At 34.7% G+C, this 17,133-nt stretch overlaps 1 protein-coding gene across 1 annotated transcript in view; it reads right to left on the reverse strand.

Annotated features, from left to right (window-relative positions):
• Positions 1 to 10,875: 10,875 nt before the first annotated feature.
• Positions 10,876 to 17,133, reverse strand: part of LOC138715684 (uncharacterized) — a 65,066-nt gene continuing 58,808 nt past the window's right edge. The window contains exon 6 of the mRNA XM_069848749.1: positions 10,876 to 11,200. Coding sequence (XP_069704850.1) covers positions 11,064 to 11,200 — 137 coding nt within the window. The 3' untranslated portion in view covers positions 10,876 to 11,063. The remainder of the gene's footprint in view (positions 11,201 to 17,133) is intronic.

Genomic DNA, 17,133 nt, shown 5'->3' on the forward strand with positions numbered 1-17,133 from the left:
GTATACACTAATTGTAAATATAATTTTGACATGCACAGAAAACCAACAAGCGGGAAAACGTAATCAACTGCAGCATATGACATGACATAGCCCTACAACATGTTGCGCCGCATGGAACGCTCCTGCCATCTAGCGGTAAAACTTCGCATAAGATATCCCTATTTACCTTGACGCTTGGCTCATTCCTTAAATTTAATTCTTCAAGAATCATTTAATAACATTCCAGTATTAAGAGATATTCTGTCAATTCTCAAAGATTTGATTTAATTTATTCGTGGTTCACCCAAGAGGCTAGGAAAATTCGGAAATCTTAAACAATTGCTTTCAGATTCTCATGACATTGAAGCAGGTCAAGGTTTAAGACTGCTCTGTCCAACGAGATGGTGCATACGTGTTGTGTCTATGTCTTGCATAGATAATAATTATGAAGTTCTTTTGCAATTTCTTAATGATAGGCCACGCAAGATAAAAGAAATTATGCTGGTGGAAAAGCTAAAGGATTTCTAAAATGTCTGCAAAAATTAGAAACTCTGTTTCATATCAAGATGCTATTTTTTGTATTCCAAAGAATAGAAAAACTTAATGCAATACTTCAAAAAGTTTCATTGATTGCTCGTAATTCTGTAGAAGCTGTTTTGTCTTCAATAGAAGGAGCCATAAATACAGATACATTTTTATCACTTTGGGAACATGCTAAAGAAAAGTGTGAGCATTGCAATTAAGTCTCCCCACTGTTTCACGCACTAGAAAATTGCCATTAAAATTAGGAGGTGGTGACAAGCATAATTCATCAGATATTCAAGAAAAGTTGCGAATTTTATATTTTGAGGTAGTGGATCAAACAGTAAGCCGCTTTAAAAGCAGATTTCCGCCCGAGACAATGTCACATCTTGTCAAGATAGAACATTGATTCTAGTTCTAGATGCATTATGTGTATTTATTCACACTGCAATGTGTGTATACACGGTGGCAGTGGTAACTAATTACACTCAATAATGACAATAATAAACTTATTAATTAAAATACAATTAATAATAATACTAATACTTAATACTAACAATAATTAATAATAATAATAATAATAATAATAATAATAATAATAATAATAATAATAATAATAGGGAATATCCTAAATTAAATGAAGCACGATCACTTAAAATAACATTTAAAATAAATCTAATTTGTATCTTAAACCTAAGATCGAACTAAAACCCACGAGTATATGTTCATACAATGAATCTGCACAAGTACCTTTCAACATTACACTCATTTCACTGTCAACTCACTCACTGCACTGGAACTACGACACATTTCACTGATTCCATCCTGATTTCACTAACACTTCAAAAACATTTCACTGTTCAAACACTTTGCACTGCCACTATAAACTATAAAGCTTCACTGACAGGAACACGTTTCACTGACACGACATAATTCTTCACTGATACAACACACTTCACTGACACAACATAATTCTTCACTGATACAACACTTCAATAACAAAATATCATTTACACCCTTTAAATACTGTGTATAATTACCGTCTATTAGTAAGGTCCTTAAGCCTATTTTTAAATACATTTTTGGTTGTTGGTAAAGCCTTTAGTAAGTCTGCAGGTAAAGCATTCCAGTCCCTGATAGTACGATTGAGAAAAGAAAACTTTCCAGTGTCCGTCCTCTGCCTTCTTTCCCTCAATTTATATGAGTGGTCGTTCCTTGAAGAGTAATTTGGCGGCTGCAACCTATTTTTTATTTCTCTCCAGGCAGGCTCACCTCTGTATGTTTTGAACATTGCGCATAATCGAATTCGCGTTCTCCTGTCCGTGAGTGTGTCCCATTTTAATGGTGAATTTTTCCGACAACACTTCAGAGCCTGTTTTTTAATCTTTTCCAGTGTCTTAATATGTTCTAATCTGTAAGGATCCGAACATGATAGGAAACCTTGTTTAGTCACACGTTAAAAAGTGTTATAATTTTTAAAAAAAAGGTTATATACCTTGGACAAACGGCCCGTTTCGACGCGCTGTTGCGTCTTCTTCACCAGCCCCCACCCCTACAACTGACGAATGCAGAATTCAAGACAGTGTTGCCAATTCAGCGGTTTTCCCGATAGATCTAGCGTTTTTCAGTGTTAGTTTAGCGGGTAAAATTTAAGAAATTTGTATTGGTGATATAGGGATTTAGCGGGTATTTTTAGCTCTCACAGCGGCAAAATAATCTAATTTTACATTAACAATATAGCAATTTAGCGGTTTTTGCACGGTTTCATAGCGGGTTTTTAAGAATCGAGTTGGCAACACTGATTAAAGATCAACAGTAGTTCAGGAGACACTTATGAAGACGCAACGTCGCGTCGAAACGGGCCGTCTGTCCAAGGTACATAACCTTTTTTAAAAAATTTTTGACATTTTTTAACGTGTGACTAAACAATTTTATGTTTTTAAAATAGAATTAGGTAAAGAAGATAGTAGTTACGTTACTTCTTTTTACGATGACGATTTCGACTGTGTTAGACTGAACCTTCATAGAGATATTTTGTTGGATGTGGTAAAACAACATAATGTTACATTAGATAGCTTTGAAAGTGTAGTGCAATACTTGAATAGGACAGAGGATGAAAAGTGTGTAGCTCTGAAGAACATGATACCAGAATATGTAAAAGTATTGCGACTTCTTTTAACGATACCTGTATCCACGTGTACTGCAGAACGTTCGTTTTCTGCACTTCGGAGACTGAAAACTTACCATGAACCAAGACCGGTTCAATCATGTAGCATTATTGAACATCCATTCCGATCTTGCAAGAGAACTGAACCTGGAACATCTAATCAACGAATTCATCAGCAAAATAACTGTCAGGAGGAGCACGTTCCAGTCTCTCCCTATTTAGGTGAGTGATCATGTATTTTCAGTTAATTTTATAATTATATAGGGGGTAATTATGAGTTTTAAAGTGTAACTTGATGAGCACACCCCAAGATTTACAAAAGTCGGAGCCTGTGGCGTACATTAATAATTATTTATAGCAAATTTGCTTTTAGAATAACCATAAAACGCAGGAATAAAGAAAAATTGAAAACCAAAGGTCATGATGATATAAACAACAATATGAATAATAACGTAACTTAAATAATACGAAATAAAATAATTTGGAACCAGACAAAATCATAAATGTTTGTTGTTGTTGTTACTGTTGTGGGTAGGACAAGATCCTGGAATAGCTACTTTTCGGGAAATGCTTGGTGTTATTAATGTTGATATGTGGTGTTGGTTGTTGTGAAACTTTTTAGATTGTTATTAAACTGCTGTAAATGACTTTGAAATACTGAACACTGCCTATAATTAGATGTATGATCGCCAAGTAGTTTGCACATTTTGCCAGAAATTTTAGACAGTGAAGTTCTCTCTAACATCCAGAAAAAATGTGACCGAAAGCTTACAACTATGACCTTTTCGTAGTCACACTAGAGGATTATATGTTTCAACAATATTCTATAAGCTTTTTAATTGATGTACTTCTTGTGATTTTGCACAGTTTTCTAACGTAACTTGAAATATTGGAAGTTCACATTTGCTATTTTCACCACTTTCTTTAATCCATTCTGAATAATTTAATGTTTGAAGTTCATCGTAAACTTCTTGTTCAGTGATACTAGAAGGCAATTTTCGATTGAGTACCTTAAGTGGGCGTTTATTTGTTAGCAGGGAACGGATTTATATGGACTAAAAATATATGAAATATGTAAATATATATGTAGTTATTTTTACCAAAATATGGAATTAAATATGGATTTTTACCAAAATATGGAATTAAATATGGACTTAAAATTATAAAAAAATGACTATGTACGTTAAATATTGGTACATTTTAATCAAACTAAACAAAAAATATAATGGACGTACCTTATCTTCCAATGTAGTTTCAACAAAACACAATTTTTATTGTCTGTTACCATAACAATAGGTTACAAACATTTCTTTCAAGTGCTGAAAAGTGAATCTTCTTCTATTGTCTCTGAGGATAGATTTATACTGACTAAAAGAGCGTTCGACGTCACAAGAAGTAACTGGTACATAATTCAATTTCACAATGTCTGCTGGGGATAAGTCCAAGTTAATCTTCACTGTTGATTCACCACTCATCACAGCAACAACCTTTTGTAGTTCTTCATATCCAGGGTTTTTTGAAAGTACAGTGTCCACCTTAGCTCTTACTGCATCTGCAACTTTACCTCTACCACGATTCAGTTGTTCCACAGTACTATTTATAATTTCAAAACTTTCAGATAGTGAAAGGTGCCTATTTTGGAGACTTTTGAGCGTTTTTATGATGCATGAAAATGTATGCTGAATGTGAGCTAAGTCATTCTTCACACTTATGTCACAGGTAACTGTTTTCGCAGTATCAATTGAGACTGCATCTTCAGAGTCCAATGCAAGGAGAACATTGTTAATAGAGTCTATATGTTCGGCATAATATTCAACTGCTTCTAGCCATGTACCCCATCTAGTTAAAATTGGCTTTGGTGGCAATGGAATTTCAGGGTACATTTCTTTCAACACGTTAACTCTACTGGGAGCTTTGAGAAATACTTTTTTCACTGATGAAATCAACAAATCTACTTTAGGGAAATTGTCTCTGACCACTTCTGCCACACGATGAAATGCATGCGCCACACAAGTAAAATGAGTCAATTTAGGATATACAACAGATAATGCTTGTCCAGCTTTGACCATATAAGGGGCAGCATCGCTAATAAAGAATAACACATTATCGTACATAATACCCTTTGGCCACAGGATACCCATAGCTTCGTTGAACAGTTTAACTATAGTTTTGTTATTGCACTTTTCTAGAACATCACAATGTAAAAGAATTCGTTCAGAATATTGTTCACTTAACAAACCGATAACTACATTACCAACAAGTCTACCTTCTTTGTCGGGAGTCTCATCAATGGAAACCCAAATTGAACTATCTTTAATTTCATCTCTTATCTTCTGTATTGTCTCATCGTAGATGGATGGAGCATACGTCTTCCTAAGTGTTGACTCATCCGGGATTGTATGTTGAGTATATTTTTCAAGGAATTCCCTGAAGACCTTATTCTTTAGTTTGTAGAGAGGAATATCAGCAGAGATGAGAGAACGGCACAGGTCGATGTTAAACTCAGATCTTACATTCGATGTTGTTGGTTGTGTTAAAAACAATTGTCTCTGCTTGGAATTTAGTTGTTTGTTGGCCTGATGTTTACTAGTTGTAATGTGTTGTTGCACCAGGAACTTTTGTGTAGATGATACTGCACACTGACACAAATTACAAAATAATATTTTATTGTCAGTTGATAAACCATCTTCTTTAAATTCTGAAATGTAACTTGTTAGTTTTGATTTTAAATTGACTGAATGACGTACTTTTGGCATATTTACCGTCTTTATAGTATGATTTACAAAACTGAACCTATGTGTACTCTGACTGGCATTTAACTGTTGAGCTGCACAACTGAAGTCTGTTAAAAATTTTAAATTAAATTAATACAGTTTTGTAACTTACTTTCCCATTGTTGATAGGACTGCTAATTTTCAAATAACTCTGATGTTAAAGGGATTACTGAACATGTGTTTAAATCTCTATTGTTGAAATGTATTTTTAAAAGTTAATGGAATTTTGTTTTGTTTTATTGTTAAACCTAATATAATATGGACTGTTTTATATGAAATATGGAAAATATATGGAAATTAACGAAAATATGTACTAAACTCTAAAATATGGAAAAATATGGAAAATAAAAGTAGGATTTTTCAACCCTACACATTGTGAAACATAAAGATAATGCAAAATATAAATTATATTAGCTTTATAAGTAAATATGTATTTACATATAAATCCTTTCCCTGTTTGTTAGTATGTAAGTGTAGTATTCATGTTTATGAATTTAAATATTTCTGCAAGCTTATTGAAGTCACTTTCTGTTTCACAAAAATATTTTGTACCTTCCTCAGAATAAGTGGTTTTAAACTGTCTGTCATATGGGTATAAAATGTTTTGTTTTCAGAGAAAACATTTGATAGCTTGGTTGTTAGTATTATAGGTGAAATGGGCTATTAGATTTTCGTTTTGACTGAATAGTAACAGTAAGGTTATATTCTTGTTGGGTCGATGTAGATGATGCTTGAGCATTGTTTTCAAGATGTCGTAATAGAGAAAATTTATTTTTTATTGGTATCATAAATTGTTGAGAATCATCATTGCTCTGCTAGTTTTATTTATTGGTGGTTTAATTCAAGACTGTGATCTCAAAACGCGTTCAGTTCATGACTGAAAAGTTTTCTAGTGACATGCAGAATAACAGAAACTTTTAGACAAGGATTGGCGTTGTTTTGGAAGATAACATGCTCAAATATAATGACAGAGGGCTCAAACATATATAATAAAAATGGCAAAATGGACTGAGCTAATTTTGGGATCGCACTCTTTAATTTTATATAGCCTATCTTATTTAATTCAGGCTGTCTCTTAACCTTGATATTTGTTAACCTCCGTATAGTCGGATCAATTGTTTAGTCAACTGTCCGAAGACAGATCTGAACCTCACAAGTGATACCAACATGGCACCAATTATGAAGCAACTAAGCCAGAAGATAATAGGATAGGATGGCCAGTTCCTTTCCTCCTCCACTGCATATATCGCCGATTAGCTACATTACACTAGTCGGATCAGTAATATGTAAATTTCTGCTTACAGAATGTGTAGCGCTGGGTAAAATATTATTATTCACAAATGTCTTGATTGGTTTAAGAACAGTGCAGTTGAAACTGTCAGCAATACAACTGTCCTGGATTAATTATTCCGCTGGCAGAACGAAGTTTCAATGCTTTCATTTTTATTTTCAATTTCCTTGTTGTTGTTAGTTCCATTAAGGCCCAGTCAAACAGGACGCGGACTTGGCGGACCGTCCGCCGCGAATTCTGTATTACGTTAGAATGCATCATCCTAAACCCCATTTCAGTTTGGTTGATAGGCTTTCCCCTCTAGTCACACTCCCTACCGACAGTGAAGGGGAAGATGCTACTGTCCATCTCACAAACGTTCGACTAATTAACATTCTACATAGTGACAAATTTTATTTCTGAAACTGTCTACCGCTACTCTATATTTCGAAAGTCTATACTAAGCGTTTACATTGAATTTTGTTGCTGTTTATATTTACAGGCACATTAAAAAGTTACTGACAGCAGAAGATAAATGTTTTCCCCACCGCTAGTTGCTACTCTACAGCACATACACTGGGGCAAGTTACCTGGTTGAGGTTTTTTCGGGGTTTTCCCTCAATCCAATATGAGCAAATGCTGGGTAACTTTCGGTGCTGGACCCCGTATTCATTTCACCGGCATTATCACCTTCATCTCATTCAGACGCTAAATAACCTTAGATGTTGATAAAGCGTCGTAAAATAACCTACTAAAATAAAATAAATACACTGGGACAATCTGCACTGTGTCGCTCCCCCTGACTTCATAATACAAACTAACATTATTTTCTTAATCTAATTAATTATTAGTTGAAAATATTGTAAGAACAACACTAAAATATACTGAAACATGTAATTGTCAAACAACTGTGACACTGTACTTTATATTCACTTATGTACTTTATTTAATATTTTATTTGCTAGTGTGTACAGCTTGGGGGGTGCAGGTATAAGAGGTAACAGCTACCGGTCTGTCACTGACGGACTCAGGGAAAGTAGAAGGGGAAAGAAATGCCATCGCATCCTCTCAACTTGTATGAAATGTCGTTTAGTCAAACAGCGAGCGGCCCAACGCCGCGGTCTAGTCTGGTTCGCGGCGGACTGGTAGGCAGTTGTGTTTCTCCACAGAGTGCGCGGCGGACATCTCGTAGAAAATGGCCGACGAAACGGAAAGATTAATTGAATTTGTGCGGGAATACGCTAATTTATACACGGCATCCAGACTCCACCTCCGTCGTCTCCTTTTCTTCAACCAACTCATCGTGGTCAGATAATCCTAATTATATACATAATCCTTCCAATGAAATTAAATATACTGACCTGGAGGTAGCTACCACACCTCCTACGTCATTAGGTTTTTTGCCACTATTGTTTCTTCTGCAAAAGATTTGCACGAAAACGTACTGCAGCTCGTAAATAAACCGCAAGAGGGAAATAACAGTACTTCTCAATAGTAATTTTGTCTACGAAATAATACTGTTTTCTGAGTCGTGTTTTCTTTTCTATATTCACACTTATTTTTCAGTTGATTAGTGATAAATACAATTTAAAATAGCAAACTAAAGTCATTTATTTACCTCAAGCAGATCGCTAGTCTTTCCTTCGTTCCAATCGGTCTCCTCCAGTTTGTTGTCATCTTAATATATAAAATTGAATGTGGGTATGTATGTATGTATGTATGTATGTATGTATGTATGTATGTATGTATGTATGTATGTATGTATGTATGTGTGTTCTCTATACAAATCTACACGCTTTGACCGATATGTGCCAAAGTTTGCACATTTAACCTTCATAACCAGGAGAAGAACATAGGCTACATTGAAATTGTGCAAATGGAAGTTAAATTAATTAAATATATAAAAAATAAAAATAAATAGATCAAATATTCGTGTATTATATTAAAATGCAAAATCTTCTACAGTCAATTGTTCTTTATTATTGTCTGTTGTATTCAACATAGACTTTCACGAGGCCTTGGAAATTTTAACACGAAATTAAATTACATTGTTGTTACAGATCATGAAGGCTAAAACTAGATAATTCATGCAATAAGTATCTTTACGCAGTCCAGGACCGTATTATGAATTCCTCGATGCAGTTTTGTAGATAGTGAGCAAACTGTTTTATACAACTGAATTCTAGAATTCTTTGATACCACAAGGTTTGCTACCACATAATTTGGCTAGGAAGTTCATTAATTCAAGTAATTGTGACGTTAAGTAAAGATTCATCTTTATGGGCGAGGAAAGCTTAGTAAAGACAATTCGTTTTGGTTGTGTATAGTTAGGTTTCCGAGATTTCCGAAAATATAATAACCAGTTTAATTAAAAACAGAAGCAGAAAGGAAACCCCGGGCAACGCCGGGTGCTTTCAGCTAGTTTTCAATATTTTTGGTTCCATAAGGCTATGTAATTGCTCAAACTGTTGTTTAGACATTCCAAAATAGTCGTAAAACGGTCTTCAAACGAATTCAGTTCATTACACAGTCTGTGAAATTCGCCTAGTTCCTCTCTTTTTCATTTATTTCATGCACCCACTTCCTTTTCCTTTCCCGCTTTGATGAACGGCTCAAAGCGAACAAAAGAAGCAATTCTTCTTCATCTGAGGAGCTGCTGACATGTTAATTAATCAAGGAGAAAAAACGAAAGTAAAAATACAATTTCAAAGAAATTTAGAAACAAATCGAGAAAGTACGATGAGTACTGCACTTGTCAACAATTGTTTCCACACTGGTTCGTCCTGTTCTGTCCGCGTTCTGTTTGACAGGGCCTCCGAAATCTCATCGCATACATAAATTTGATTGATTTTCAGCCATATTGTCTGTTTATAAATTATAGATTCAAGAACACACAAAACTAACTTACAAAAACAATTATTTTAAAGATGACAGTAATTATTAACTAAATTAAGCAATATTTTTAAGCAATTAGATTTTCACACGTCTATATTTGAATATGACGCGCAGCAATCTTCTTTCATACACATTTCGTTTGGATACTGTCGTCTAACGAAAGCGATAGTGTTGCCCCTGTAATCAACTTTAGGAACGTCATCTTAAAAAAAGAAATTTGCTTCAGATGATACTTTCTTAACACTCTCTTTATTGCATCCCAGACAGAGGTCTGCATCGGACATTTTCGCTCGAGTTCCAAGTAGTTCATAGCATAATCCGATAGGTAGCGCACATGCATGATGGGTAAAATTGTCGCGAGCGATAAATCCTCGAACGGTATAAGCCGAGCGTTAGACATTCGTTCTTGTTACAGTGATGAACTGTGTAGTACCATCATAGATGTTTATCATTTCAAAACCTTGCAGTGTTTAACTAACCTCTCCATAGTACAACTACTACAAAACTTCCTTTAAAATGTAATATAAATGTTGTAGGTAAATGTTCCCCCCCCCCAAGCAGGCGTGCTTTTGTTTTTGCCACATCTGTTAGATGTTATTGGATGTAAATGTAATTATTATAAATGGAGAACACAATCACGATAATGCAAGAACCGTATCAAGTTTTCTAGTAATAATAATAATCTCTAATCAATCTTTTTCGTCTGTAACAGTTGTGCAGCATGATTATTCCTTTTATTATATTTTCTGTGACGTTATCTCTGTACTAATATTGTTATTAATCTACTGCTATATCAATAATATTTTATAAAACCTTTCTACATTGTCGCAGTATATAGGCGGAACACTATGTATGGACTTATCATGTTATATGTGTGGTAAATCAAATATTGAATAATTATTAATTAGCAATAATAACTGTATATCGAAGTTTTTCATACTATTTTATTTATAACTTCATGTTACTATTTTGGTACGTTGCATTAAACGTTTGTCATAAACGCAGAAAATAAAGCCTTATTTTTACCGTGTGAGCAAAACATCTGTGTATCTTATCTGTCGCCTTCCATACAAGATAAGACATGTCAGTGAGATGACCTTGTACTGTGCTTCTATTTATTACGAGCGTATCACGACCGATCTTATCTCACTCGAGGGTGCGACATTCGACCGAGTTCAAGCGAGCGATTTAACTCCAATGCAGCACTCTGAATTCCCAGAACATAAATGTTTCGTGTTTAAAGGTAAAATGTCAAGAAAAAAATACAGATTTTCTAACTGTATGTTTAATATATTCACATATTGTTGGAATTCATTTTGAGAGAGAGAATATTATTTTAATAGTTTCGTTTAAAATATTTATTATGTCAGAACAACAAGAACTTTTAAATCACATACAATGAAATTAATAGTTCTACTAATTTAATTTCCCACCGTTGGTAGTTCTAGCGAAATTGCTATTCCTTTATTTCACTCAGTGGACAGAACGGTTCGAAGTCCTTGAAATCGAGACCAATCTTGGGAAGCATCTCCTTGGCGGCCTTAAGATCGTCCTCATCTGGTGTCCAAGTCAGAAAAGCGATGCCAACCGCAGCTGCAATGATTTTCTCACTTTTATATACAGAATATCCGAAGAGGCCCACGTCATAGGTGAAAAGTATTGTAATGTTTAGTATTATTTTTTCGTTGCAGGTGAATCATGTTGACGCAGGAGCATTGTGTTGAGATCAGTACTCGATAGTGTTAGGGTCAAGGGAGATAAGTCATAAAATGAGTTTTGAGATAAATGAAAATAAAAGTTCGGGCCGCATTGTAAATAATTTTCTACACAAATAAAATACATCATATAAGCTTACTATATATAAATCTCACAAGGGTAGCTGCCCTTCAGTAAGGGTTGCCAAAAGACACAGCATACTAAACAAATAAAATAAAAATAAACATTTGCGTTATCACTAGACGTCGTTGAATTGCCACACGCAGCATGCAATCAGGTTGCCGATGTATGGTAGTATAGAGTAGATGAGCGACCGCCCGGTCTCGTAGTATAAGCAGTTCATGTTAAGAGTTGTGACCGGTTCAAATAGATAGAGCAGCTGCAGCTAATGTATACCTAAGTAAGCACTTGTTTTTGCATTACTGTGGTTGGAATAGTCAAAGTTTAACATTTGTTCAGTGCAGACAATAATTCAATCAAACATAGGCTACTACAATGAGAGTGTTACTGTTCCTAACAATTGCCCCTGTTACATTTGAAATTGTGTTTGCAGTCAGTACTTCGTTTCTCTCCCACTACCCCCTCAGCCAGTCTTGACCCGTTGGGGAACGTTCATTATTATGCAGAACATTACGAAAAAATAATGGAGGTAATTGATGCATTGGATAGCACAGACATTTCCGCTGTTGCAGCTGTAAAATCATTGCCTTCTGAACAGCTATTGGAAGATATTCTGTTCATTGATTATGATTTAAAAATCATGTCCAAAAGCATCATCCTGTTAGAATCGTCTAAACTACAATTATCAGAAGCCCTTAATATAGTGGATAAAGTATCACAAACCGTTATCCAAAATAACAATTCACTAATTTCAGAAAAAAAGAAATGTAAGTTGAGAAACGTTATTGCTAAAAATTCTGCCTAATCACAACTTCATATTATAAATGATGTACCATCAGGTCACAAGACATCTGAAATTGGTGTACTAAAAAGTAGCGACTTTCCGTTCTTCAAATATGTACGTATTATATCGTGTGATGTTGAACGTACATTTTCCCAAAATACAAACTGTTTAAGTGACCATCGGAGGAGGTTACTTTGCAGTCGCTCAAAATGTACGTAACTCTTCACTGCAATGCACTTATTCAAGGATGATGTGAGTAGGGCCTATCTTATATTAAATTTTAAGAGTTAATAGATCTCACTATAAAATATTTGTGTATTTACATGTTTAGACATTTCCTACTTCAATGATCATTCATTATATTTCTTGAATGCAGGATACAGGTTTTATTGTAACCGCAGTATACTGCTCAGTGTTTACATTAGAGGCATACTCCATCCTTTGCACGCCTCCTTCTCATACAGTCTATCCCGCGTGCGCAGTAAACCTTGCGATTCTCGTGGCAATTCCACGAAGTCTAGTTATCACTATTTACGATGTTTATTTTCAAATGGAAGCTACCCTTGGGAAAGTACTTTTATTCAATAGCCTAATTATTAGTAATCTAATAGAATATAAGGAAATTTAGGTGTACAGGTGATTGTGTAAAATCTGAACAGAATATTTCATTACGTCTATAGCAATAATTTTCAAAATATTTAAAGGAATTCCAAAAGACTTAAAACATTCAACTGAGAATTTTGGAATTGTTCCTCTTGCTCAGAACAATAGGCCAAATACTTCAATCTGTCCTTGTATATGATAATAATCTCTAAAGCATTGAATTGTAGGGTCATAGATGTGATGGTCTTCTTTTCTTCATGTACTGCTTCTGGTTGTTCAACTGCAGTTTCAAAGCGCACGGTGGGATCAATGATAATTGCTCTGTCATTCCTTTTATCAATGGCAATGATGTCAACTCGCCGAGAACTTCCATCTTTTGCAAGGCAGTGAACTTCTTGGTGAACCTCGTAGAACTAAGGAACACTTTTAGCAATAAGTTCTCGGATGAGAGTTCCATGTTGGCAGAATCCCAGGAGGTACTTTTTGTTTTGCACACACACTTATAGAATATAATTTGTGTATTCACCCAGTGAACAAAACACCATTTGCACAAAAATGACTTAAGTCCCTTTACCCGAACACCATCGAATTTACTTTGCGTACATGAGGGATGGTCGCAGAGAGAGTTGGCTGGTTATCTGAATAAACTTCATCCCAGTATCCGGTAGAACAGAGCTGTTCACTCAATTGTTAAGAAAATTCAACGCAACGAAATTGGTCGCAGATTTGTCGTGTTCGGGACGTCCAAGACGTCACTGGAAACACGCACCAATCCAAATTGTCCTTATGGTGTAATAGTTTTTAACTGGACGCACCAATATAGAGGACTATGCTTGTTCACTTCTACGTTAACATAACTTTTTCCTAATTGGAGAATGGGACATTCCTGATGAAATATTATTCTGTTTCTATTTGATCGAGGAATCACTCACCCATCTCCATTCGTCGGTCGGGATCATCTCGAACGTTATGATGCAGAATCTGCAACTCATATAGATAGAATCTTACACTGATCACCTACCACTCCCTGTGATCAGTCCTCACTTCCGCATTGTACTTATTGGCCTGAACACGATACTCCAGTCATCATGATTCTTGCAGCAAAAATGAAAACAATAATACTGAGCATTACAATGAATGTCCTGTATGGCGGACACTACATAATAGCTAATTTAATAATTATTATTTCATAAAAGTATAATTTATCTTTTTAACAAACTCACTACAGCATTTTCCTGTTATTGAAAGTTACCTGTTACTGATATTTTTCATAGTATATATTATGATGAACTATAGCATGTTCAATAACCTATTAATATTTAAAAGATATTGATCTTAGGTTCGTAAAAACTTTCGTTTACTGCAGTGATGTCAAAGCAAGCGCATTTTTCTGACCTTGATGTCAGCGGTGCACAAACTTCAAACGGAACGTGAAATTTTTTGTCGTTATTTTTATATGGCTTCTTTCTGTTTAATATTATCTATATTGTCTGTAAAACAAAAGTACTAACACTGATTTCTTAATATTGCACTTGTGTTTTAAATCTTAATAACATAATAGAGAGTTAAGAAGGAATATTCACTTAAATTCCATAGTAGTATAATATTATGCTGTATTAAGTGGATGAAACACATCATTCATAAAGGAAGTGATATTCCAAAGAAATAGATTGAGTATGACATGATAAGTTGGAATTTATATTGATATAGCCTTACAAAAGTAATCAATAAACTAATCAAAACAATATTACAGTACAAAGCAAAGTTACCTAGGTGCTGTATCTGTTTTAAGTGTAACTAATATTACATAACAAAACTCTTATCGCATTATGCTTTTAATTTGATATTTGTTAGCAACTTCCTACCATCAGAATATTAAAATATTTTCTCGAAATCTGCTGAAGCTATAGAGCTGACATTTTTACGACACATGAGCACGTATCTTTTGCTTATGATGTAAAGTAGTTGCTTTGTTAATTCATTTCCTTACAAACAATTTCCATGCGAATATTTTCAAAATTTTCAATACACTGTCTTCAGTAATACGTATATACGGTATATTAGATTTACGAAAACATTCTGTAAGGCTACTAAATAAATAGGCCTATACCTGAAAATTTCACTTTTCTATACGAAAAGTTGGGAAAATATTTCTTTTGAATAAATAAAAAAATCAAACTTTTTCCTTCTCCTGTAAAATTAATATTTTTATTTGTGTCACTTTTCCCGAGCACTACAGAAATAAAACAGCATCACGGTTATAATTACGTACTTAACGCTTTGTTGAACATTAACCGGAAATTTACTTTCCTTTATTTGAATGATAGTTCCTGAAACACACCTCCCCCCCCCCCTTACTTCATTTATTCAAGATCTTACTACATCTGTATTTTCTTTTGGTGCATTCAAAACACTGCCGTTTTACTTGACTAATGGAGTGAATTACTTAAGAATATAGTCGCGAATTTTACTGCCACCATTTCGATTGTCTTTTGTTTGACACGGCTCGGTACGGCCCGGTGACTAGTGGCCAGCAAGTAACATCGACTACCTACGTTGGTCTACCGTGCGCATTATCCAGCTGTTCCCAGAATTCTTGTCCTACAGAAACGAATAATTACAACCATTTTCAAAATTAAACCTCGCGACTCTTGCAAACGTCTACTCAAAAAACAAAATATTCTAACAGTTCCGCCCATAATTATCTTCAAATTTGCCCACTATGTTTTCAAATATAAAAATTTATCCAAGCGATATTGTGGTTATCAATCTTACGATACTCGAAATAAGAACTCCCTAAACCTCCCTAAGTATACTACTAAACTTTCTGAATCGCTTCCCATTGACCTACGATTCAAAACCTTTAATTCGCCTCCTGTCAACATATGCAGTCAAAAAACAGAAAATTCATTTCGAAACACTCTGAATCATTTCCTCGCAAACAACAGTATTACTTCAGAAACAATGTACAAACGAAGAACTAATATAGGTACTCTAAACTCAGCTTAAATTGCACACATAGGTTTCTGTCATAGTCTTTATCTCTGTACCTCCTACTCCGACATAATTATATGCCTCGATTTGTGTTTGCTCTAACATTTAATCACTGTATGACTACTCTGTTACTAGTTCTGTGAATTGTTGTTAATTTTAGTTAGTTGTAATTTGCCATTCACTAGTATTTAAACATTCCTTTGTAGATACTGCAGATATTATGTTTAGTTAGCTTGTAATTTGGCTATTTATTTAAAAAAATACTTTACACTGCTGTAAATTTAGCTAGTTTGTGATTTTCTATTTATTAAAAAAATTAATTATATTGCTGTTAATTTTAGTTAGCTTTGCGATTGCTATTTACTTTAAAAATGTATTTGCACTTTTATCGTTAACTGAATCGGTCTTTTGAGAAACTCCTTAAGTCACAAAACACAAAATTTTGGGGAAACAAAAAAAAACTGTTTAAAAGAAACGCATGAGTTAATAATTTGAATGTTTGAAATGGAAAATGTTGGTAAAACTTAACGAATATTTCTATGTGCAAAAGAATGTTTTAAAATAGAATATGACTCAATATTCAATTTGAAAATGTTCGACTTATGGCGTTTATCAAAATCTGGTAAAGATTTAACAAAACAATATCTTTATTTCATGAAATAATTAGAAAATTTGGTTAAAAGATGTGGACAAATTTTACTCTAACCTGTATGTAATGTGACTAAGAACATAAATAATAAATGCATGACTTGAAGCTTTCCCGGCGTTTGATAACTCTTCTCGGGTTCTCAGCCAAGTGAGTTGAAGATTTGCTTCCAAGCTTTCGACGGCTAGCTCTGCCATCTTCTTCAGGGAATGAATGATGTGGGACGAAAAAAAAAAAATCGAAAAAATCGAAAAAGAATTGGGAGCAAAAATTTTAAAAGGTACGCAAAACGCGTCCTTGCAAGGGGTTAGGGGCTGTACAAAACTATATATGTGAGCTCCAAGCCTGTTGGCCACTAGTCTCACTCCGGGTTACGCTGCTCCACTGAAGGAACTCTACAAAATTTTGAAGGGGAAGCCGAAATTGGACGTAACCTCTTAGGTACCACATACGCGAGGGGGACTGAGATTTGATCAAGTGATCACGGAACGGGAAGAGGAAGAGCTGGCTGGTGTTTGCCGTCAGGGTGGCAAGACGCTGTCATCTGTTGTTCGATGACAAAGCATGTGAAGGCCGTCGGAAGAAGAGCCGTGAAATCTAAATCTACAATTTGAGAGGTCCCTGTCCTTTCAAATTGCGACTAATTGAGTGACCTCCTATATT

The sequence above is a fragment of the Periplaneta americana genome, chromosome 15 (genome assembly GCF_040183065.1).
Source record: "Periplaneta americana isolate PAMFEO1 chromosome 15, P.americana_PAMFEO1_priV1, whole genome shotgun sequence".
Lineage (NCBI taxonomy): Eukaryota > Metazoa > Arthropoda > Insecta > Blattodea > Blattidae > Periplaneta > Periplaneta americana.